This window comes from Exophiala spinifera, assembly GCF_000836115.1.
Source record: "Exophiala spinifera strain CBS 89968 unplaced genomic scaffold supercont1.2, whole genome shotgun sequence".
In the NCBI taxonomy this organism is placed as follows: Eukaryota; Fungi; Ascomycota; class Eurotiomycetes; order Chaetothyriales; family Herpotrichiellaceae; genus Exophiala; species Exophiala spinifera.
The window spans coordinates 2,380,657-2,402,863 of NW_015622514.1; the positions used below are offsets into that span (position 1 = coordinate 2,380,657).

Sequence of the window (22,207 nt, forward strand, 5' to 3'; positions counted from 1 at the left end):
TCACAAAACCCATTAAAAGCTAATAAGACTATCTGAATTGCACTCTTCATCATCATCATCATCATCATCATGCAACTTTCGCATTACCATTCCCTACGTAACTAGCTTAACCACGCACTCACTCACTCGTCCCCTTTCTGCAGGGCTACGCCTAGTATCTCAGGACACCCCGTGATCCCCCCCCTTTTATCCCTTTATTCCCTCTTGTTCCCACACCTGTTCGCAACCAATGTCATTGAACGTCCCATTGTTGTATACACTACCATACATACACCCTTGTGTTAGCAACAACCCTCCGATCTCATCGGTCGACTCCCACTCACAGTCCTCCCAGCCCCTCGCAGTCCTGAAATCTCATGGCACATGTCTACAGTAGGTACCTCGTACGTGAAAAATGGCCAGTGGGTTGAAGTTTGAGTTGCATCCTCCAGGGATTTTTTTTTTTTTAAAAAAAAAAACCCCTTTGGATTCACTTCCGGCCTTCCTGACTCGGATCAAAATCGCCCAGAAACTCGGCGTCGTCGCCGCTCATGTACTGCAGAGGCGGCCTGAAGAAGACGGCGCCGACGTTGGGACTCGACAGGGTGTAACCCATGGACTTCTGCACCTCGGGGGACCACCCGAGGACGTCCTCGGGGCTGTTGATGAGGTAGGCGTTCTCCTCCTGCCTGATGTAGCCGCGCACGTAGAAGAAGCCGTGGACGACGCGGTGCTCGGAGGCGGTGACGTTGGCGCCGCCGGCGTGGTACAGGCTGCCCAGCATGATCCACATGTCGCCCGGGTCGAGGGCGGCGTAGGTGGCCTCGTGGCGGTGCGGCACGCGGGCCGCGTCCCACAGGTGGCTCCCCGGGATGGCGAGCGTCGCGCCGTTCTCGAACGACGTGTGCACGCCCGCGATCAGGAACCCGATCAGCACGTCGGACCCGTTGCGGTACCCCGTCGCCGTCTGGTCGACGTGGTCGACGTGGTAGTTCTTGTCGTCCCGGTGCAGCCTCTGCGCCTGCGCCCCCGGTCCGATGTCGAACGTGAGCGCGATCGTGCACACCGCCTCCGACGTGTACGTGTGCTTCGTCTCGCCGTAGTAGTTGGACGTCGTCTTGTCGATGAAGGCCGCGTTGACCGACCGGATCAGGGGGTCGACGAACCACGTCTCCCGCGCCGTCTTGCTGCGTCCCACGAGGTTGGAACATCGTCGTGTTTCCGGCGGGAACAAGTCGCCCTAGATAAGATATTCAACAACCCCCGAGTTAGTTGGATGACAACCTCGGGTGTATGATCTCGACAGATATACATCAATATCACCAAAGGACAATAAGGTTTTTTTTTTTTGTAAAAAAAAAAGAAAAAAGAATCTGGTCAGCAACTTGTAGTCTGTTCGGCCGTATATCCTCTTCTAGCCCAGGTCTCCTTCGTGTCGATGGCAGCATCGAATGATACAAAACAAGACACGAGTAGTACAAAAACTGAGAGCACCAAAAGGACACCAACCAGGCGTTTGAACAGTATTGAACGATACGCAAATATCAGAAAGTGCCAAAACCACCAAACCCCGACCTGCCGGGGTGATTCTTGAATGCTCTCAAGGAATGAACAGCATCAATTACATTGTTCAACTGCCACAGCAGCCCGAATAAAATCGAATAAAATGGAATAAAATCAAAATCAAGAATACTGGGCACTCCTAAACGATGCCTTTCTTTCTTTCTCTCTCTCTCTCTCTCTCTCTCTTTCTTCGTTCGATGCAGTGTTGGATCATATACACGGATGTAGTACTCCGTACTCAGGCAGGTATTTCTGAATATTCAATCATTCACTCACCTTCCATGGCTTATCGGCGTCGAGATACGGCCGAACCTCGTTGTTCACCGTCTCGACGGTTTCCGGGTCTGCGAACCCCTTCACCACGCAACACCCATCTTTGGCAATGGCGTCGATGATGCCCTGTGTATCGGACCGACCGAGGCGTTGAATCTTGGGCGTTGATACCGTCATGGTGACCAACTGAACTGATTCGACCTTGAAAAATATATCACCGATCAGACTGTGACGAGACTCGGTAAGTCTTCTTGTCGTACTATTTAAACTTCTTTATACTTCTCCTGTATTCTCTCCTCAATGATTGTCTTGTCCTCCTCAAACAGATACGACAGATATCTGCAGTGGATGATGGGATAGAGCGCAACGGCTATCTCCGCCCTTATTCTCCCCCCTGAGTCGTCCAACCTCCAACCTTCAGTTCATCTGGAGATAAACAACACAAAAATCTACTATCGACGCCGACACCTTCCTCCCGTCCATTTCCAGATTTACCATCTCCGAAAGTCCAAAGTCGTAGTATCTTCTTAATTTCTATCTTGAGCTCTAACGGCTCCAATCGTTCCTCCTTGATTACGTATCTAACATACATAGACTCCTCTCCATGGGGCTGCAAGGGTATTCTGATAAGCAATCCAAGAAAAAGGACATGTTCGCTTTCGCTTTCGCTGAACCACCAACAACCAAGATAGACTGAATCTTGAAAGACCCATGCAAGCCATCGGTCTGCCCCTCGTGCAGCAGCCGTAGCAGCAGCCGTAGCAGCAGCATCATCATCATCGTTGTTGTTGTCGTCGTCGTCGTCGCTTACCATCGGGTATTCATGGTTCTTCAAAAAAAAAAAGAACTCCCTCGTGAAACGCCTCGCTGAAGACGCAATTCATAATCGTACAAGACCCAAAAAAAAGAACAGAAATCATCTACAGCCTGCGGGAGTGCACCCATGTACACTCATCTCATCCATCCACTTCAGCTTGCTCATTCCGGCTTTCTCTTTCTCCTCCTTGCTTTAACACCTGGCTTCCACAAGAACTTTCGGCAATTCTTTTCGCCGCAGTGGCATCGAATAAGGCCGTCAGCCAAGTCGGCATCACCACTCTCAACCCCGGCAATGGCTTCGGCGTTTAGATGGTCGTCATCGTCTTTCGACTTATAATCGATGGTGATCTCAGTACCGGCGGCAATGTCTTTGATTGCGAAGAACGGAAGGTAGTAGACTCGTTTATCTCCCTTGTGGATCTGGACAATAAAACTGCGGGTATTGGGATTACAGCTGTGGTTGGCGAATCGCATAGCAGACCCGAAATTCTTGCCGTCGATGTGGTAGGAATCTCCACCAAACCAGTCCATGGTGTAGATGTAGCTCGGTTCGTCTTCGGCCGCTGCGTCCTCTCGGTTGCGAAGTTCTTCTTCCGTAATTACTTCGCCAAGATAAAGATCTATAAACTGACCTTTGGCAATATTCTTCGTCGAGCGGACTCCAAAGCCACAATTGGCAGTCTCAAAGATTTCTAGAGGAAGTGTTCGACCGTTGCCGACCACACGGTTATAGCAACCAGGACCGCATCTACAAAGTTCGTTACACTCTGTGATCTCGAAGTGCCTTGCCGAGGGATCCAGCTCGCGGTCGATGTATTCTTCTGAAAGGACGACGAGGCCATCAGAACGTCTGGTGTAAGTGCGGACTTGCTTCGTGTACTTCTGGCCCGTGGCCTCGTCTTTCCAATCCTTCCGAAAGCATAGACATTCTGAAGAATGACAACTGAGACAGTCGCACCCGTAGTTTGTGGACGGTGGAGCTGTTTTGATGCCTGGACAACTAAACACATAGCGATCGACAAATTGAAATTTCCCGTTCAGTCGTCTTTCATTAACGTCGTTGACAAACGTTAGTGGAGGGTTCATATATTCCTCGAATCGACTTGTGAGGATCTGTTGTGCGGCCTCCGCGGGATGAACCAGTTCACCTCCCAGACCCAGCTTTCTCATTGAAAGGTCTAGGCCTTGGTCAGATGGCAACTTTGTCCGGGTCACTTTTCGTGCCTTTTTCGAGGCCAGCTCTTTCATCCTCTGCTCATGGACATCATCTGATTTGGGCCGATTGAAATCCTGAAAACACGAGCCAAAGAGCTCACGAGCCTCTTGTGGATTCTTCAGCGCAGCAATTGGCCCTTTCTTCAACTCTTTCAGCATATTCTTCCTGCGTCGTTGAATCGGCTCTGGCTTATGTCCGCGAAATGAATCCAAAAGCCGTCGGGATGGGGATACAACGACCTCTATTCGAGGCTTGGTATTTGTCACCTGCTTTGGGGTGGTATGTGTTGGGCTCGCTGGCCCTTGACTGGGCCTGAATGGGACATTCTTAGAAGGAATGTCAACGGATATCAAACGTTGAGTCGAAGAGCGTGGGATGGTTTCGGGTGCCGAGTTCTGTGGCAGCTTAGATTCTTTCATACGGTGCGCATATGGAGACCGCTTCCCCCAAGGAGACAATTTCTGCGTCTGATTTGCAGATGGCTGTACGGGTGTAGTATGCCGGGGTGGAGAGGGCGGGGATCGGTAGCTGTTGTATGTGCCATTTGGACCGCCATGGCGAGAACCATTATTCGTCGCAGACGCAGAGGAAGGATTTCTGACAGTGCGAGGCACTGGTGAAGTAGACCTCGTTCTCTTCTTAGGTGGCTCTATGGCAAGCTGGTAAAAAATAATCAGTCCTCTGCAATGAGTCCTCGTTGCCACCGTAAGAATAGGTGATGGTAGAGATGAAGGTGGAGCGAGGGGAGTTTGACTGCATTTGTCTCCTGAGGAGACGCAGGTGCCAGATCGGGTGCTTAGTCAGCGCCTGGAGCAGGTAGACTTACAACCTCATCGTCCTCAGACTCCTCTGAAAGTGAAATGATATTCGACCTGTACCTCTGGAATTTGTTAACCTTGCGGCCTTGAGACAAAAACAAGCATACAGATATGTTGATGTTCAGGTCGACCGAGCAGAACCCACGCTCGACGCGTCGCGCGGCGCCGGAGTAAACTGGTCGACACAAGCATCACAACAATAAATAGATGAAATGATCTCAAGTTGAAACAAAAACACAACAATGAAACTTGAATAATTGACGGTAAAAGGAAATAGTCCTTAAGGCACTGAACTCTTACCAGGGCGTCCGCGAGTTTTCGTTTGGAGATTAGATTTGCCATCGCGTCAAGAAGGCTGACGGCGCCACTTGACTCCTGGGGCCAAAACACATTCCAACTGTGGATCCGCGCAGCGTTTAAAAACAAGTATTAATTCAGTCTTTTAGAGGGTTAAAAACGTGGTGGGAGTAAGTTAGAGAGGAAAGTAGAAACTGGCCGCGAATAAATTGTAGAAGTTGAAAGGAATTCAAATGTCAGACTTAGAGCTGAAGGGAGACACAAGCTAGAACAATGAATCAGCAGCGCCAAGACTATATTATCTAATTTTATTCTCTTAACTATATATAGTTCTAATTGAATAAAGAAATACTAGTAGTATATAATACTAATACTGCTTACAAATTATAGATATAAACTTAATACTTGCAGTGGTCATTACTTTAAAATTTAAATTTCAAAAAACGAGGTTAGATATCTCTAATGACTTCTTAGTGATACTGTTATTGAGACAAAATTTAGTACGGCTTTATCGCTTTCAACTTTGCGATAGACATTGGGCACTACTACTAGTGTGCCACTAGTAACATTAACAGGATTATGCATAGCCACTACTACAGACTCCTGAGCCTCGATCCAAAATTTTGTTATGGTCTATAACTTGCCGTCAATGAATAGGCAGTGATTCAACAAGTATCAGTCTTCCAAGTTCTGCCGACAGTTTTGTTGAATTTGAAGTTGTAGCAGTGTTATTACTTCCCAAATTCATTTGTCAGGACATGATTTCTAGAATTAGTAATTTGGCCTTTGGGAGAAATTATCACGCTACTACCAATCACTCTTTACCCGCGCCTTACTACTGACTACTTCATGTTAGGATTCTCGGCATCAAAAGGAAACCCTTTAGATAATTACTCCGTACTACTCGCGCGAGTCTTAACTTTAAGGTATAACGTCCAAAGGTACAGGACGCCTTGATTTTCATCGAGTTTTCAAACCCTCTTACACAAGTCGCTGTTTCCATTCGTATCCTCTAATCGTCATTAGTCTCCAAGACTCAATCCTTCACCATCGCCAGTATCATCACCCTCGTCAAACCCCATCTCATCGTCTTCCATTTCATCCTCTAACCCACCAACAAGATACTTTTCGTTCTTTCCCTCGGTTCCGTCAGCGACAACATTGCCATCTTGCACCTCACAGCCCACGAGTGTGCTCTTGTTGCCGATTTTGGCCTTCTTTCCCACCACAGTGTTTGTGAGGACGCACTTATCTCCTATTGTAGCACCATCCATGATCACACATCCGGTAATTCGACTTCCAGTGCCAATGGCCACGCTCGCACCGATTACACTAGACTTGATCACACATTGCGTGGCAATCGTACTGTTGCTGTCGATAAGAGTGTCTGACCGGGAAATCGTGACTCTTGGCGCAATTGTGGTCGTAGCGTGCACTTTGACTTGGTGGGCGAACGGTGATACATGTGTCTTTGCCGCAATCGACTCTTCCACCGAGGGCACCTTTGCAAGAGCGAGTGACACTGAAAGTAGTAGAGGCGTAGTATCGACTCGTCGAACCAGCGGAGCATCAGGAGTAGAAGGAAGGATGTATGACAAGATTGGGGGGACAAGCGGGACTGGACCTTCTTCGTGGTCGTCTTGAGATCCGCCGCCGGGCGAGAGGATACTATCGTCAGGGTCGGCGTGGACTCTCGTGGCAAGTCTGGCTGTGCGTACATGTGGCGTCAAATTTGCTAGTGCTGGCGTGGTGATTTGCGTGCTACTCAAGCTGAGCAGATCGATCTCTTCTTCAATGGGAATCTCGTGGTTAGGTAGCGGCGCTCTATCGCTCTTTGGCTGTGGTGAGAAGATCTTTCTCGCACCAAAACGCGCACGATAGGAAGGCTTCCGCCACTCTGCTTTGGCCCACGTCCCGACAAGATCTTCGCTGACTGACTCAAAGTCCTCGTTGAGATTCGCAAAGTCCTTGACCCAGAAAGGAAAGAAATAAATATGCGCGTCGCGATACTTGGTAAGACATTTTATCGCACCGTGCTTGCGGAGTAGAGACTGGCGGATCTTCCAAGCCTTGTCCTCTTCGCATTGATCCCAGAGTTCGGACATGGGCATAGCCCAGACGAGTTTCCGGAGGATGCCTTGATCGAGAGAGGATTTGCTTAGTGATGAAGGAATGTCCTGTTCCGGGTCGAGTTTCGTGGTGCACATGAAGTCGCATTCTTCATGTTTGACGGATTCCTCGCGATCGAGAGTGTTGTACCATATGCTCAAGCCGCCACGACGACCGCGAGACTCGCCACCAAGACCCAGTAATTCACTGCGTGACGTCTCAGCATCTTGGTTGTGGCCGATGCCTCCAGGTCCGCCCAGACGGGTGAGATACGTCTCGAGGAAGCTTTCTCCAGGTATGGCGCAAATGAGGTCGCATGGCAAGAGTATAAAATCGGATTTGATCACTTCCTGGACCTCTGGAAGTCGGATGAGTTCGGCTGTAGGGGTTGTGAATTCGAGGTCTTGTGGTGCGAGGAGGTCGGGACTTGGTGAAGGCAGAGAAGTGAGGTAGGGGTTTTGTGCGAGAGCGGCTGCAATGGGCTCTTTTGACGATGGTGGAGCGATCAGCGTAATATCTGTAACGCCCATGCGGTAGCACCAATCTAGGACATACCAGATCATGGGCCGGTTTCCTACTTCGACGAGAGCCTTAGGGAATTCATTGGGCGTGCTGGTGAATGTGCTCAAGCCTATACCTGGACCGCAAAGGATAAGGGCTTGGAATCCGGTCTGAGGCATCTTGCGTGGTCTGAGAGATCGAGTTCTGTGATAGTTCTTCAGACGGGGTTGGCGGGTACTTGTGAGACTGGGTGGTGACTCATGCCCCGGATATGGCACTGAGTAGGCGAGATTGCGCAGAGGCGAGCTTGAGAAACGCTCGAACAAATGATCGGGACTTTCGTCGTCTCCGTCGGAGACTGTACGATGCAGCGATGGTGGCAGCGGTTGATATGGAGGTGTTGAACCAGCGACGCCCTGTCTGCCTCTTACAATTGCTGAAAGACGCAAAAATTGGATGCGCGGGTTTAGTGATTGTCGCGGTACGTTTCCGGCGCCACTATCGGTCTCTTGGATCTGTCGAGGCACTTGAGCACTTGTATCTATGGCATCAACATCACCAAGAAGACTGAGGGAATTTTTGGCTTCGGGCGTGAAGCGCGTCTGCATGTAGGTGAAGGAATTTGCTTCCATCGTGACTGAGAAATGCGTGTCTGACGGAGCTTGATGTTGGTCTTGGCGTCGAGATCGACTGAAGCGTCGGAGTGACGACCGGCGGATACATGACGAGGGTCATTCAGATCATCAAATCTTGCATGTCAACAAAGAGAACTCAATGGGTCGGCAGATCAATTGACAATGCCATTGTCTTAATCGCCATTGTCGGCGAAAGCGTCTTGCGGCTTGTCAGGGTCAAGTGCGACTATGGTACGGTGAGGAAGAGCGGAGCGGAATGGAATTGTCAGTATCATGATTCAAGATTCACAGCTACTGTGCCTCCGACTCTACACAATTCATCTTCCTTTTGCGACAGTTTTTAGTTACTTCTAGAATACTGTGCCTGTCACTCATTGATCCGAATGAGAACGCCATACAGAATCAGGCTCTACACTTCAGCAGCATTGGCGGCTTGTTGATCCCCATTTCCATTCGCCGCTGCCTTGTCCTTCTCCCAGTTTCGGGCAAAGACCTCGTTAAGTGCGTCCTGGAAGATGTGGCAGTTGTAGTCAATCAGGCCTTTTTTGTCGTTTGCCCCATCATTCTTGATAACAGCCACCAGGCATAGATACCTGTAGTTTGATCAGTAAGGTCGGTGCTTTGCAAGGCTGGCAATGAAGTCTCACCGATTCATCTCCTTCAAGTAGATCATCGTTCCATCATGTACCGTGACCGAAGATTCTGCTTCCTGCATCTGTTCTCCGAGCACCTTGTTGTGACTGCGTTCGTATCCGTAGATGTCTGTGATGTCAACAATGACGTCGATGTAATCCGAACACATCTCGTAGACTTCCATATCGATTGGTCCGCTATCACTGGCGACATAGATCTTGCTCAGAATGTCGAATAGGTACGCTTTGGCCATTCCGCAGTTGTTGACAAGAATGGTGAGGAGGTTTTCGAGGGTGTTGAGCTGGGGAACGAGCTTCTGGATAACCCTACTGAAAGCTTCGAAGATGGAATGGTCGTAGATGGATGTTAGGTGATAGGTGATGTTGGGGTTGATGTATCCAGCGTCGCTGAGATCGTCGTTGACACGTTGTACAATGTCCTGATAGATGTCGGAGCGTAACTCTTCGTTGAGGCTGTCAATTTTGTGGACGAATACCTCAACATTGATGTGCGGAAACGCGTTCTGGAGGTTTAGTATTGTCGTGGTGAGCCGATTCAAAGAGTCACTGTAGTCATCCTGCGCGTCAATGACCCAGACAAGAGCGCCGATTTCCGAGAAGATTTCTGTGGTGTCGAACGTAGGATCGAAATAGTCAAGTTGGCCAGGAAAATCCCAGACTTGGAAATCCATGAATGATCTGACCGAGTCTTTTTGAATACGCGTCGTAGATTCGAGGAAGAGAGTCTCTTGAGGGGGCATTTTGTGGAAGACCACACTAGTAATTGAGGATTTCCCGCTCCTTCGAGCTGTCAGCCACCGTCTGAAATAGGTGCATCGCAAATAGACCTACCGTCGCTGTCCCATAAGCAGGAGCCGAGGTTTGTTCTGGCGCAGCTTTTTATCCATCGTGAAGACTCCTCCTTCAACTTTGCTACTGGGATTCGGGGCCGGTTGGACAGTGTCGTGCTTGTCAACGGAAAGAAGGCTCAACTTCACGGCTTTAGTAATTTACACGTGTGAAAGTAGCAGAGCATGTGTTCAAAAAGAAATCTTGCGGGAGAAGGAGGCACTTACTGCGAGCGATGGTGGCGAACCGGGAGGAGTTGTAGAAAGCAGTTCGAGATTGCGGCGCGGCGGAGAGCCGGGAGAGGATGTTTTGTGAGCTGGTGAACCTATGGATGACTCTTCATTGGGAGTGCTATGGTTGTAGTGGTATTAGTCTCGTGAGTTCACAACGTAGCAGAAACATACAAGTCCGACATGCTGGCCGAGGAAGTTGAAACCCCATGAGATCGTGATGTGCCAAAAGCGAGGTCTCAAAGGGACAGAAAAGCAAGCAAATGGCAAAACATGAGAACTGTGTCAGGGACACGTCTTGATCTTGTTGTTGCAATGGTGTCGTCGCCATGGGCGCAAGTCAACATCCCACCATGTCTCGGCGACAATCAGATCAAGTGCATTGCAATGCAGAACCGATATTGCAACTTCATTTTCTTACCTTGTGATTCCTACGAGGAACGCATTTTGTGCACAGTGACCTGGTTATCTTGAAGTCGTCCTTTCTTGTTGCAGCTCTCATCGATCAAGCTTACAAAGTCGAAGAGTTTGAAGAGCCGCATGTAATTTATGTGGGTGGCACAACAGCAAGTATCGACAAGACAAGGTGTCGTATCTAGGTTTTCTTCCTGATAGCTGTCCGGTGAGTTCAATAGGAAGGTATAGAGACGGAGAGGTAGAGGATTGTGGTCATTGTGGTCATTGTGAGGCTAAAACAATACTTGGATCAGGAGATACATTATTCCGATCCGACCACGGACATTCTCTACGGTGGTGCATACGGAGGACGAACTTGCATACGGTGGTGCAAGTTGTCAACTTTCAAAAGAACGCAATGCTCGCCCATGCAAATAAGAGACACCAGAGAGTATCAGGCACACAGCTACGGATCCTGGCCCTTTAAATGGTAGTTAGAGAGTCCGTTAAGCGAAGCTTTCGAAACCTGGCCATTCGTCGATTTTGTCAATTCAAACGGTAGACGGTTTATACGGTTCCCTGTGTGTCTTCTTATGGACAGCGGACTCTCCGACGGTGATTGACTAAAAGTTTAGCACTCCACACACCTACGACCGAACGCACGGAGTGACTCGCTACGACCGTATGCTACGACCGTAGTGGCAGATCGGTGTTCTCAATGATTTCTAAGACAACCTACTGTACAAGAGAAGAAAGGATTAAATTCCCCAATGAGGGCGACATGGGACCAGGGGCGTTTGATTCAGCACTAGACGAGCTGAAGTCAGACTCATCATAATACAACCAGTGACTCGTACAACCATCCTAGCCGCTCATCTCTCGAGAATTGTCCAGGGCGTAGTCAGCATTGCTCAATTTCGATCTCGAGTATTTGTAAAAGAAACAGGAAACTCGGTGTTTGCTGAGCTCGATGGCGTTGCGTCTTTGCATAATGTCTTTGAGAGGATTGTGTTGAGCGCGCGGGTAGGAATACGAGGACGGCTGGTGTGTCCGAGCAATGGCGAAAGAGTGTGCCGTGCTGCGATAAACGGCCCCAACGCTTCCATCTTCCCTCATCCTGGCCGAATATCACGATTACGATTCTCAATCTTCGGATTCTGATTCACACGGAAAGGCTCATCTTTACGTCAATCTCGATTGGCTCCACCATCCGGCTCATCCTCGTGTTTCCGTCTTCGGCTGCGTTTGGCGACGGCCGCAAGCGCTTGCAGTCGATTTTCTAAGCGCTTGCGGTCCCCAAAATCGCTACCGTTTAGCGAGTAAGTGCTTGCCAGGAGTGGATCAAAGTCCGCTCACACGCTAGGGTTAGTATGTGCATTAGCATATAAACTAGCCAAAAGGATAGATTAGAAAACCAGAATCGCTCTCCACTTTGGCTAAGCGATATATATCGCTTACAACGCTTACAGAACTCGATACTTTTTGCATAATTTTCGCGATATCTATCGCCTCGATATACTGTCAGTGAAGTCGAAAGCGCCCTTATATCAATGGGATGAAAGGCGTGAACTCCTTTATTTATCTCTCCTTATAGATAACCTTTCTAAGCACATCAACAACCAATGGCCTCCTTCCTTTTCCACTCTCTGTATCGAGAAGTTCAAGGCGAAGAAACTACCTCCGCTAACTCCCTTGCAATTAAACTCTAAGCGCAGTTCATGAGGCAGTACTTAGCGCGTCTAGTATAAGCTTTACTATGTAAGTGGCTAGGGATTTAATGAGTCTACTAGAATATTAACAGTAAGTGAGGAAACATAAGAGATAGCTATTACTATGGATTTAAAAGGTCAAATAAAAGGCTTTTAAAAGAGGCCTCTTAAATATAGACAATAACTTAAATAGATCTTCTTAAAGACTTAAGCAATAGAAGAATATATCTATAGACCTAACAATTCTTTACTTGTATCTAGACTTATGTCGCGATAAAAGATTTTAGATATTGAATTATTAATAGATATCTCTTTAATGAAATCATTATCAAGAAGAGATATAAAAAGAAAAGATAAGTCTCCTATTATAACATCGCGATATTAAAGAGTTAAGATAGAGAAAATAATTAAGCACTATTAATAAGAGTTATTAGAAGTTGTGAAAGTAGTTAGTGAAAAGATAATAAAGAAAAAAACGTCGTAAGATATAATTAACTTACTAGATAATAAATATAGAGATAATATAGAGACAAAGAAATATCTTAAGATAATAGAGATAGTGATAGTGGCGCCTAAGATATTTTACTTACTTAAGACTTATCATTAAATAGAGTGATTAGAGATATAACTTATAAAGAGTCTATAATAATCTAAGATAGACTTAAGACTTTATCTCTTTCTCTAGAGCATTAACTAATCTAATTAGTTTAATATATTTCTGTAATTTTATCTCTTTTACTAGCTATATCTTTCTTTTTTTGCTAAAACTCTTTTTTTGTTAGCGCCAATCAATTTAATAAAGGAGAAGGATTTAAAATAAATTATTCATGTATAAAGACAGCGTCCAATTTATCATTAGAGCCTAAATCTACATTAAAGAATTTATGATCTTAATCATAACAAGCAATAAAGTTAAAAAGCGTAGTGAGAACATAAACTAGATAAACCTAGAAAGTTAGCTAATATATAAGGTGATAGATATATTAACCTCTTATCTACACTAAAACACCGATCTTAAGTTATTATTTAATAATAATAATAAAGTTCTATTATAGTCTAATTTAGCTCTCTCTCGAGACTATATAGACTCTAGCAATTTTTAAGGAAAAACCTAAATCTTATCAAGATTCAAGAAAACCTTTGACTCTCTCTTGAGCTGTCTATATTTTATAGGCGCCTTTCTTGCTACTCTTTCTGTCGCTTTATAATTATCTTTTCCTTTAATTTATAGAAGGTCTTGTTTTATCACTCAGGATAGTCCCTTAGGGGTGTATACTCTGATGTCTCTTTCTTCTCTATCTCCCTCGTAAGTTATAGATATCTTAGCACTCCTTATGCGAGCAGTTAGCGAGTCGCGTGCTTCGCGGCCTTAGGCCTTGAAAGTATCTCGTTGACTCTTTATGTTTCGTAAGCCTGGAGAAGCTCCTCTTATTTATACTTTCGATAGTGTAGAAGAACATAATGTATTGTTTCTATATATTGACTGTATAAGTATAGCGAGAGTATACCTAGGACGTCGATTCTTGCTAGCCACTCATTGAGCCTGATTATCTCTGTCCTAAGAAGGAATAATGTTATCGCTTCAGCTTTTGAGAGGCCTGCGTAGAGTGTGTGTTTATCTAGCTTCTAGTTAATTATCTAGGTTGTTGAGAGATTAGGACCCCTTAAGGTCGCTTTAGCCTTTTCTTATCTAGTCTTCTAGTTGTGGTCTATAGCTCTATAAAGAGTTGTCTTCTTTGATGACGGTACTTCTAGATAGTAATGATGATATTGTTCGCGTGAGGTTCACTGGTGACTTATCTTCTCTTTAATATAGGTGTCTATCTTCTTCTAGATATATTCCCTAGTGAGGCGTGAAAGCTTCACTCGGTGTTAATATCTTATTCTAAGACTATTCTATACTCTCTTAAACGCTTTCTAGATACTCTTTTTAATCGGGTTGTATACGGTTCGCAATGTACTTCTTTTTGCCTGGGTAAGGGCGATAAGATCGAGTGGGGGTATATATATCTCTCTCTTTAGGGCGGCTCAAAGGGTTCTTTTATATCCCCTTATTATGCTTTAAAGGTATTTATTCTATATCTTCGCTAGTGGGCTAATACACGAGGTTAAGAGCGATCTTTACATGATTTATATACTTTATTTCTGCGAGCTATAGAGAAGGATTAGTTATACTATCACTATATAGAGAAGCTTAGTATTTTATATTAATGGTTCTCAGATTAATATAGCTAGCTGAGTTAGCGCCTTTAACACTATAAGTTCCTTATAAGCTGTATATATAATATACTCTTTTTATATAAGCTTTGGGTTAAGCTACACACTAAGGATCTTAATCGCCTTTTATTTTGAGGCAATTTCCTGTTCTGCGATCTAAATACTGTTTACTTATAGATCATCAGTGAGTTATCTACTCTTTATAAAGTGAATAAACTAATATTTCTCTGGGGCGAATTTTGTCTCGTGACTTTCTGTCTATTTCTTATATTCTTAATAAACTATATTTAGTCTATAATAGTTATACTTCTCGCTTAGACTCTATACAATAATATTTATATTATCGATAAAGCTAAAGCCTATAGTGTTGTCTTATCTATTGATAAGGCTTTCGAGGAGCCCTAAAATATAGAAGAGAAATAGAATTAATGATAGAGAGAAGCTCTATAGGATACTTATTTTAGTGTTTATCTAGTCACTCTCGTGCCCTGTATATATAATCTATATATGTCTCCTAAATAGGAAGCTTTAGATAGATTTGACTAGCTATTTTGGGAAGTTCTTTCTCGTGAGAATATTAAGTAGTGTGTTATAAGATATATTATTAAAGGCCCTTATGATATTGAGGCTTAATATTAATATTATATAGCCTAGTTACGCTTACTATACACGCTCTATATAAGTTATTATAAGGCTAATGGCTAAGAGTATTAATCTATTCTAATGTTCACTTATTTAGTTTTAGGGAAGAAGGTTATATTTCTTGGCGATATTTATTATATAGTTAGTTAGCGCTTTCTTTATGAGCTTCACTAGGGTATTCTTAAGGGCTATTAGTTTATATACACCTAAGAGAGAGTAGTCTTTTTTCTTCTTCTTTCTTAGAGCGAGAGTTATAGACTTCTTTATCTCTCTAGAGAGCTCTTCTTACGCGAGAGCCTTATTTATCGTGTGCGCTAAGTGGTCATTAATTATAAGTGAGAGTTGCTTTAGCACTTTATTTAGTATCTTATTAGATTCTGAGGCTTTTTAATTTAGGAGCTTAACTATTAAGCTATGAACTTTATCTATTATCACTTTCTGCTGAATATTTAGCGTGTTTATTGTGTACTCCTCGCACTCTCTTTGCCTGCTTATTAGGGAAGGGAAGAACTTCGCTCTAAGGATTTTATCTTTCTGGGTATCTATATAAATTAGATTATCTTTTAATGTATAGTGTAGTGATAATAGGTAAGAGTTTTTATGTGTGATGTATATAGCTCTTTTGCTTCACTTAGTTATTCTCTAGATATTGTCTTTGCCCTTGTTCTGTGTAAGGCCCTCGATATATTGACGCTAGTTGGCTCTTGTGTTTCTTCTTAGTTCTTGTTTTAGTCTATCTGTAAGGTGATATAATTTTTATAGTGTCTTCTAGTTTTCTATTATAATATATCTACGCCTTATATATCTTGAGCTCGCTAGTAATTCGGATACTATTGACGACTAGTTAGGCCTCGCTCTCTATAATGGCCTAGTTAAGAGGTAGTGTCTCTTTAGGCTCTTTATAATTATTTATTATAGATCTTCTAGAGTGCCTTTTAGTGATGTAGCTTTAATGTCTTTTTACAAACTATATATATCTAGTTTATTAAGTATAAACCGCTTACTTTTTATCTACAGTATTGTTAGGTCAATATCTAGAAGGAGATAGATTAGAATATAGTCTCTTATTAAGGCCCACTATAGTATTGTCCTATAGTATACTATTCTTATACTAATCACTTACTCTATGAATACAAGATCGATAACTAATTTTCTGGTTCCTTATTGTTAGGTAATGTTCTCTTGTTCTGTAAGTAGCTATAGTTTCTTGGTCTTTATAGCTTAGAGTAGATGGTTTGTATACTGGTCGTAAGCGGTTTCTTTCTCTCCCCATTTAGGGTGGTGGGTATTAAAGTCGTCTAGAAGTATTACCTAGCCCTGGGCTTGGTCTATAGTCTGTTAAATCGCTGGCTATATAGAGAGCCTTATTCTGTCGTCTAAAGGGTTATAGATATTAATGATTGAGATACTTCTATTTTAAAGGCTTAGTTCTAGCCTCGCTATATTTGGTTTGTATTATCTATAGTTTTAGTGTATTACACTTATATCTCTCCTAATTATGAAGTATATCTTTATCTCTAGCGTTGCCTTGTACACTAGCTAGTAGGGCTTTAGGCAGTATATCGATTTTATATACTTATTTCAGCTTAGTTCCTAAATTACTAGGATAAGTGATTAAGTAAAGTTATTAAATAGCGCGTGTATAGTATATGTATTTAAGTTATTATAGTTATATTAGATAATCTTTAGTCTATTTATTTTAAGAGCTAAATTTTAGGATCTTTTCTAGTATCTAGCTCTCAGTGAAGTTAATGCGACTCTATTATGGGTCGCGTGCTATCACTTTTATTGTTATGGGCCTACTAACTTTTCTTAAGATTATTAGCTTTAAGGAGACTTCTTAAGGGTGTTTATTAGACATTATTGTCTATCCCTAAGTATCTATTACTGCCTAGTTAGGTGTAACTTATACACTAAGTATGTATACTCTCGCTACGAGATATCTATAGATCATCTTATTATAGTGTTATTAATAGATAGTGTATTCTTATCTATACCACACAGTATAGGCTTTACTGTAGGCCGCGCATAATATCTTAATCTTCTTACACTCGCTTATTTAATAGTCTTCAGCGTATCTACTGTATCTTGTCTACTTTATATATACTGTTTCTGTGTGATCTTATTACTGGTAGTTAAAGTATTGCTTTTTCTGAAGTGATCTATCGAAATAGGCTATCTTATAGAGCTAGACCCTAATTATTAGGTCACCTTAAATAGTATTTCTCCTTATACTTTCTATACAGAAGCCTATAATAAGGGTACTATATATTTTTCCTGTGTCTCTTATATATTGAACTTAGTGCTGTAGATAGAGCCATTTAATTTGGGAGATCTAGATCCCCGAGGCTATATTTCTCAACCTTTTATAGATCTGGCTTACGAGATATATATTGTCTATATACTTTCTGTATATAAGTTTTATACTGAGCGAGAGTCTATTAACCAAGACTAGATAGTCTCTTTTATGAACCTGTAGTTTCTATGTGCTTGGTAGAGCTTGTGCTCTATCCTTAGTGGTCTTGTCCAGAATAACCATGTCTATATTGTCGCTATGTAGCACACGGATTATAACTGTAGCGCTAATAGTCTTCTTAACTTTATTTAGTATTTCTTTGTTTGGCTTGCCTTTCACTGTCAGTATCGAGACACATACAATATATCTATTTAGTTTCGCGTTGAGACTACTACTTAATACTTGTGTTTTAGCCGCGATCTAGATGTCTCCCGCTATAACTGTTGCTCATGTTGTCTTTTCTAGCCTAGGGCTAGCTATAAGCTTTACTAGAGATTTCTCAATGGCCTCAAGACACCTTTTAACCTTATTCCCGAGTACTTATCGCGGGCTGATAGTCTGCGGGACTCTCTCGGCTATCTAATGAAGGGTGTTGAGCCACTTGAACTATACTCCCTCCTCTTTGAGACCTTCTACAATCGTCTTTAGGTCTTCTTTAATTGTACTGTCACTCTTTTCCAGTGATATTACTGTGCCACTCTGTCGGGCGAGTATCACGCGTTTCGCAGCGTGTTTTGACGCGTCGGGGCCTTTCTCAGACGCGTTTTTCTCTCCAGCACCATTACGAGCGCTTCGGGTGCCTTTTGCAGGCTCTTCGCCTGCGTTATTGGTATTAAATAGAGTTGCTTAAGTTATAACTACCGCTGGACTATCACAGTCTATTTGGTCAGCTTTGCTTGCCTGTTTCGCCATTCTGAGTCTTTCCTATCGACTAAATAAACGATTTTAAGTTATTATTTAAGGCATTGAAACTTCTTCTTAAGAACGCTAAATATTCGCTTAATAGCACTTTATAATGAGGTATACCTTATATTAAAGAGTTCTTCCTTATTCTGAGAAAGATTCTCTATCCCGCACTATTTCTATAAGTAATAACAAGTTTTTAAGTATAAAATAAGCATAAAATCACAGTTATAAAAGCCTATATTAACGAGATAGTATAGACCTATTAGAGACTAAAATTTATCTTATACTAATATATCTTTTATAATAGCGATATTATAAGTTAATCTTTCCATTTCTGTGTAAATAAAGATAAAGAGATTATTTAAGAAGCAAGCAGCAAAGATATTTTATGATAGTTAATCCTTATAATTATGAAATAGAATTTACTTTATATAAGAAATTAATATAGAGATATATATACTATTAATAGCGCCATAATATCTATCAAAGTACTTAAATCAATCCTTCTTAAGTCTATTCAATAACTTATTAAGAGCCACTATCTATTTAATCTCTATAGAGTGCAATAAAGAGAGAGTCTCTAGAACTATATAAAAGCAATACTAAACTATTTATTTAGAGTGTTTAAAGATCTTCGCAACAACAGAAAAGCTAACACCATAATGATAGCGATATAGAAAGATTATAACTCTCTTATCAGCCTATAAATATTAACTCTTAAGTCCATACGCGCCGCAGAACCGAACCACCTCTTTAAATGTCGGGATAGATATTCTCATGTAATGCTCGAAAAGAGGAGGATATTCTAGCCAGGTGCGGAGTCGATAAGTTGGTTAACGGGGTTGACGAGGAAGAGACGGCGTTGTTATATAGATATCAAGGACGGCGGAGGCGGCGAGGACTAGAGTGAGGAACCCTACGATCTCCTCTTCATCCTCCATCGCAACACCATGAAAAGGCTATATCAGACTCATTTATATGAAAGACGACGGCCTCAATATTATCAATGAATGGATTCATGAGATTTCACAGGTATGCAAGCCCACGCGTTCTGCTACGCGACGCAGGTAAGTCGCCACCAAATTAACTAGTGCAAGAACCCGTGTTTAGTGCACTCGGCACGCAACTTGGCATTATTTAGGGTGCCGACGCCATGTGGACCGCTTATTTTCATAAGCGCTTGCGTCGCCAAACGCAGCCTTCATGGTCCTCAATCCGGACATTTTTCCACCATGCGCTTATCGCCTTTGTCTCCTTCGTATTGTATCCCTGGTCTCACTGGAGTCCTTGCCCCTTTTCCGCCATTCATGCTCGTGCACACCGCTGGATTTAAGCTCAGCATGCCAAAATGGTTGCATCACTCGTGGCGGACCGCCATCGGGCTGATTTCCTGGCCGTAATGCCAGAAAAGCCCCCTTGCACCAATTCCTGTCGATGACTATGAGAAATATTGACTTCCTTCGCATGGCTTCTTCGAGTTCTCTTGTGACGATGTAACTCACAGAAAGCAGGCAGGGTTTACATTGTGTCTGTCTTTGCCGGAAGCCGTGTATCTTAACGCGTCGAAATGTCAATAATGGCCGCTGCTGACATAGCGCAGCCTTGCCGGTTGTTGAGCCTGCCAGACGAGTTGAAACTGCACATCGTCAACTATGTAGGCATCCTACTGTCATCGTGACAAGGCTTCATACTAACCTCAATCAGCTCGATGTGCGCAGGGATCTCTACAACGTGTCGAGAACATGTCGTACTCTCGAGGACACAACCATGGCTCGCCTCTATCACGATGTGGACCTGAGTTTATCGGAAGCCAAAGCCTCGGGCACACCCCTTCTCCGGGCTCCAGTGACCCAATCTGTTCGACATATCACGCTGAGGAACGAGAGAACGAGGAAGAGAGCCACGGAGAGTCCATCCCAGCATGAGCAGGTGAACCAGTTGCTGGACATCATACCTGCAGGCCGACTGATCAGCTTTTTGTGAGTGGGATAGAGTTGCAGATACGAGTAGAGGTTAACGGTGACAGGTTGCTCCATCATACTGCCCTAACGGCGCAGACTCTGGAACTCCTCATACATCGCCACGGGACCACTCTGCAGTCTCTCGCTTTCTGCGAGCTCGCTTCGGCGCTGGAACCGACCGTCGTCCCCTCGAACCTGACCAGCCTTGAATGCAGGACTATCAACGATGGAGAGGGAGTCGAGAAGATAATGTCAGCAAACACAAATACCTTGCAAAGGATATACTTGGGACAGGAAAAGCCGCTGCTGATGGGCTATCACCGCTCCAGATTTGGCTCCTTGGAGCGGATCCCACAGCCAAAGGACACATTCTTCACCGCGGCTTTTGCTGTGGGAAACATGCCACGCCTGCGCGACCTCTCACTCTCTGGCATTGACTTGATTCCCCTTCGACCCTCGTCAATCCCTCAGATCGAGTTCTTCTGCTGCCTCGAACGCCTTTCCTTGGAGTCTTGTCCCGGCACCGCCGAGTTTCTCGACCTATTAGCCACGGGCTTTGGCTGGGTGACACACTCACCAGATGCTCCTCAGAACCCGCGCACCCTTCCATCACTGAAACACTTTTTCTTGCGGCACGAAAGTCCTACGGCCGCGCTCAAAGACGCCCTGGTTCACTTCACCACCTCATTCACTGGTCTCCAAACGCTGTCGTTGCTCTTCGAAAATGCAACCATCCTCGAGCGCCCTTCGACTCTGATCGCCGGACACGGCCCTACACTGCGCACACTGGTCCTTGAAGCGCGCATCCAGCCTCGCGAGCACCTTGGCCTCGACACGTCTCGACCTTTTGGTGCCGGCGGATACTCGTCGGATGTCTGGGTGGACACCATTGACGACATTGCACGCCTCTGCCCGAACCTGGAACAGCTCGGCATGGGCTTCCCCTGGAGCGACGAGATGGTGAGGCTGCGCAAAACCTCGCTCCCGGCCCTTGCGGGCCTCAAGACCATGCACGTGCGTAACTTTCCCGAGAACCGCCTCCACTCCCAGGTCGGCGACTACACCATCAAAGAGTACGCGACCAAGTTCATCGAATGGGCCTTTCCGCAAATCTCTGTCCACTGTAAGCCAAGTCTCGAGCACCTCGCGATCGGTCCCACGATACACGAGAGTCGTTGGAAGATGGGTTTCGGCGGTGGCGGCGATGGTGTCGGCGTCAGGTCTCTTCCTCAAAAAATTCCCGAGTTCCTGAGAACTCATCACTTCTGTCTGGACTGGGCGCAGACGCGATTCGGACGCTGGAGTCCACTGATCACTCCGGTAAGCGAGAAATTCATGGAAGAAACGACAGGGGAGAAACCTCTCAAGGGTGTATTTGAGCCGGTGTGGTTGAAATAAGTTTTGTCCTTTTGTTTTCCTCCTCGATTTGCCATTTTCTCATTCGTGCATGCTTCTTTGATTGCTCTCTTAGCGCGGTGACATAGATCTCTTCTTTCTCCTTTGCCTTAGATTTGTGTTTCCAGGGTCGGTGTCGGGGGTTTTCGAGTTATGGCATGGTTTACATCGGGCGCGGGAGATTGCCTCCAAGAGGGTCTACATGTGTGGGCTCACACATCTTGAATCATTTTGGGTTTGGGTCGAGGAGTTCACCGGATTGAGCGAGGTTTCATTTGGTCATCAGGACTTGGTAAGACCATGATTCTAAAACAGGAAGGTCATGACTATGTTTATGACTCTTGACTATAAAATGTGGAACGTCTTGTGTACATGATGTTCGCGGGTTTTGAGTTTGAGGTTGGGGGCTTTTGCGGATCATGATACCCTTTTTCTTTTTCATGCACCGAGTAGAAGACATTGATTTCGATTTGCAATGATGACCAGATAGATACGACATGTCCTCCTCCCATGAGTAAGAAAGAATTTGTCCAGTCCTGAAAATGTATTACAAAAAATACCTGGTGCATAGGTAGGTATCTGACAGGTGTAAAGGTAAGAAACCGTCAAACCGTCAACAGAAAGAGAAGATGGGAAGATGGACGGACGTCCAAGCCACACGTCGAAAGTACCCAGAGAAAGAAAGAAGAAAAATACATGGCCTTTGTCTGTCCCGGGAGTGACGATGAGCAAGCCTCTTAGGTAGTGAGCGTCACTATATCCTG

The 22,207-nt window shown here is 44.4% G+C and overlaps 5 protein-coding genes across 5 annotated transcripts; 1 reads left to right on the forward strand and 4 right to left on the reverse strand.

The window, feature by feature from the left end:
• Positions 1-469: 469 nt before the first annotated feature.
• PV08_03177 (uncharacterized protein) lies at positions 470-1,992 on the reverse strand (the record flags this gene model as incomplete). The annotated part of the gene is made up of 2 exons (XM_016377534.1): positions 470-1,219; positions 1,819-1,992. The coding sequence occupies 2 exons, from the start codon at positions 1,990-1,992 to the stop codon at positions 470-472; spliced, it is 924 nt and encodes a 307-aa protein (XP_016239104.1).
• Positions 1,993-2,793: 801 nt separating this feature from the next.
• Positions 2,794-5,010, reverse strand: PV08_03178 (uncharacterized protein; the record flags this gene model as incomplete). The annotated part of the gene is made up of 3 exons (XM_016377535.1): positions 2,794-4,509; positions 4,677-4,730; positions 4,969-5,010. The coding sequence occupies 3 exons, from the start codon at positions 5,008-5,010 to the stop codon at positions 2,794-2,796; spliced, it is 1,812 nt and encodes a 603-aa protein (XP_016239105.1).
• A 977-nt stretch (positions 5,011-5,987) lies between these two features.
• PV08_03179 (uncharacterized protein) lies at positions 5,988-8,207 on the reverse strand (the record flags this gene model as incomplete). The annotated part of the gene is made up of 1 exon (XM_016377536.1): positions 5,988-8,207. The coding sequence occupies one exon, from the start codon at positions 8,205-8,207 to the stop codon at positions 5,988-5,990; it is 2,220 nt and encodes a 739-aa protein (XP_016239106.1).
• A 412-nt stretch (positions 8,208-8,619) lies between these two features.
• On the reverse strand, positions 8,620-10,106 carry PV08_03180 (uncharacterized protein; the record flags this gene model as incomplete). The annotated part of the gene is made up of 5 exons (XM_016377537.1): positions 8,620-8,803; positions 8,858-9,643; positions 9,695-9,834; positions 9,919-10,042; positions 10,096-10,106. 5 exons carry the CDS (start codon positions 10,104-10,106, stop codon positions 8,620-8,622), a joined length of 1,245 nt encoding a protein of 414 aa, XP_016239107.1.
• A 9,557-nt stretch (positions 10,107-19,663) lies between these two features.
• PV08_03181 (uncharacterized protein) lies at positions 19,664-21,446 on the forward strand (the record flags this gene model as incomplete). Its single annotated transcript, XM_016377538.1, has 3 exons — positions 19,664-19,741; positions 19,792-20,066; positions 20,114-21,446. The coding sequence occupies 3 exons, from the start codon at positions 19,664-19,666 to the stop codon at positions 21,444-21,446; spliced, it is 1,686 nt and encodes a 561-aa protein (XP_016239108.1).
• Between the last annotated feature and the right edge of the window lie 761 nt (positions 21,447-22,207).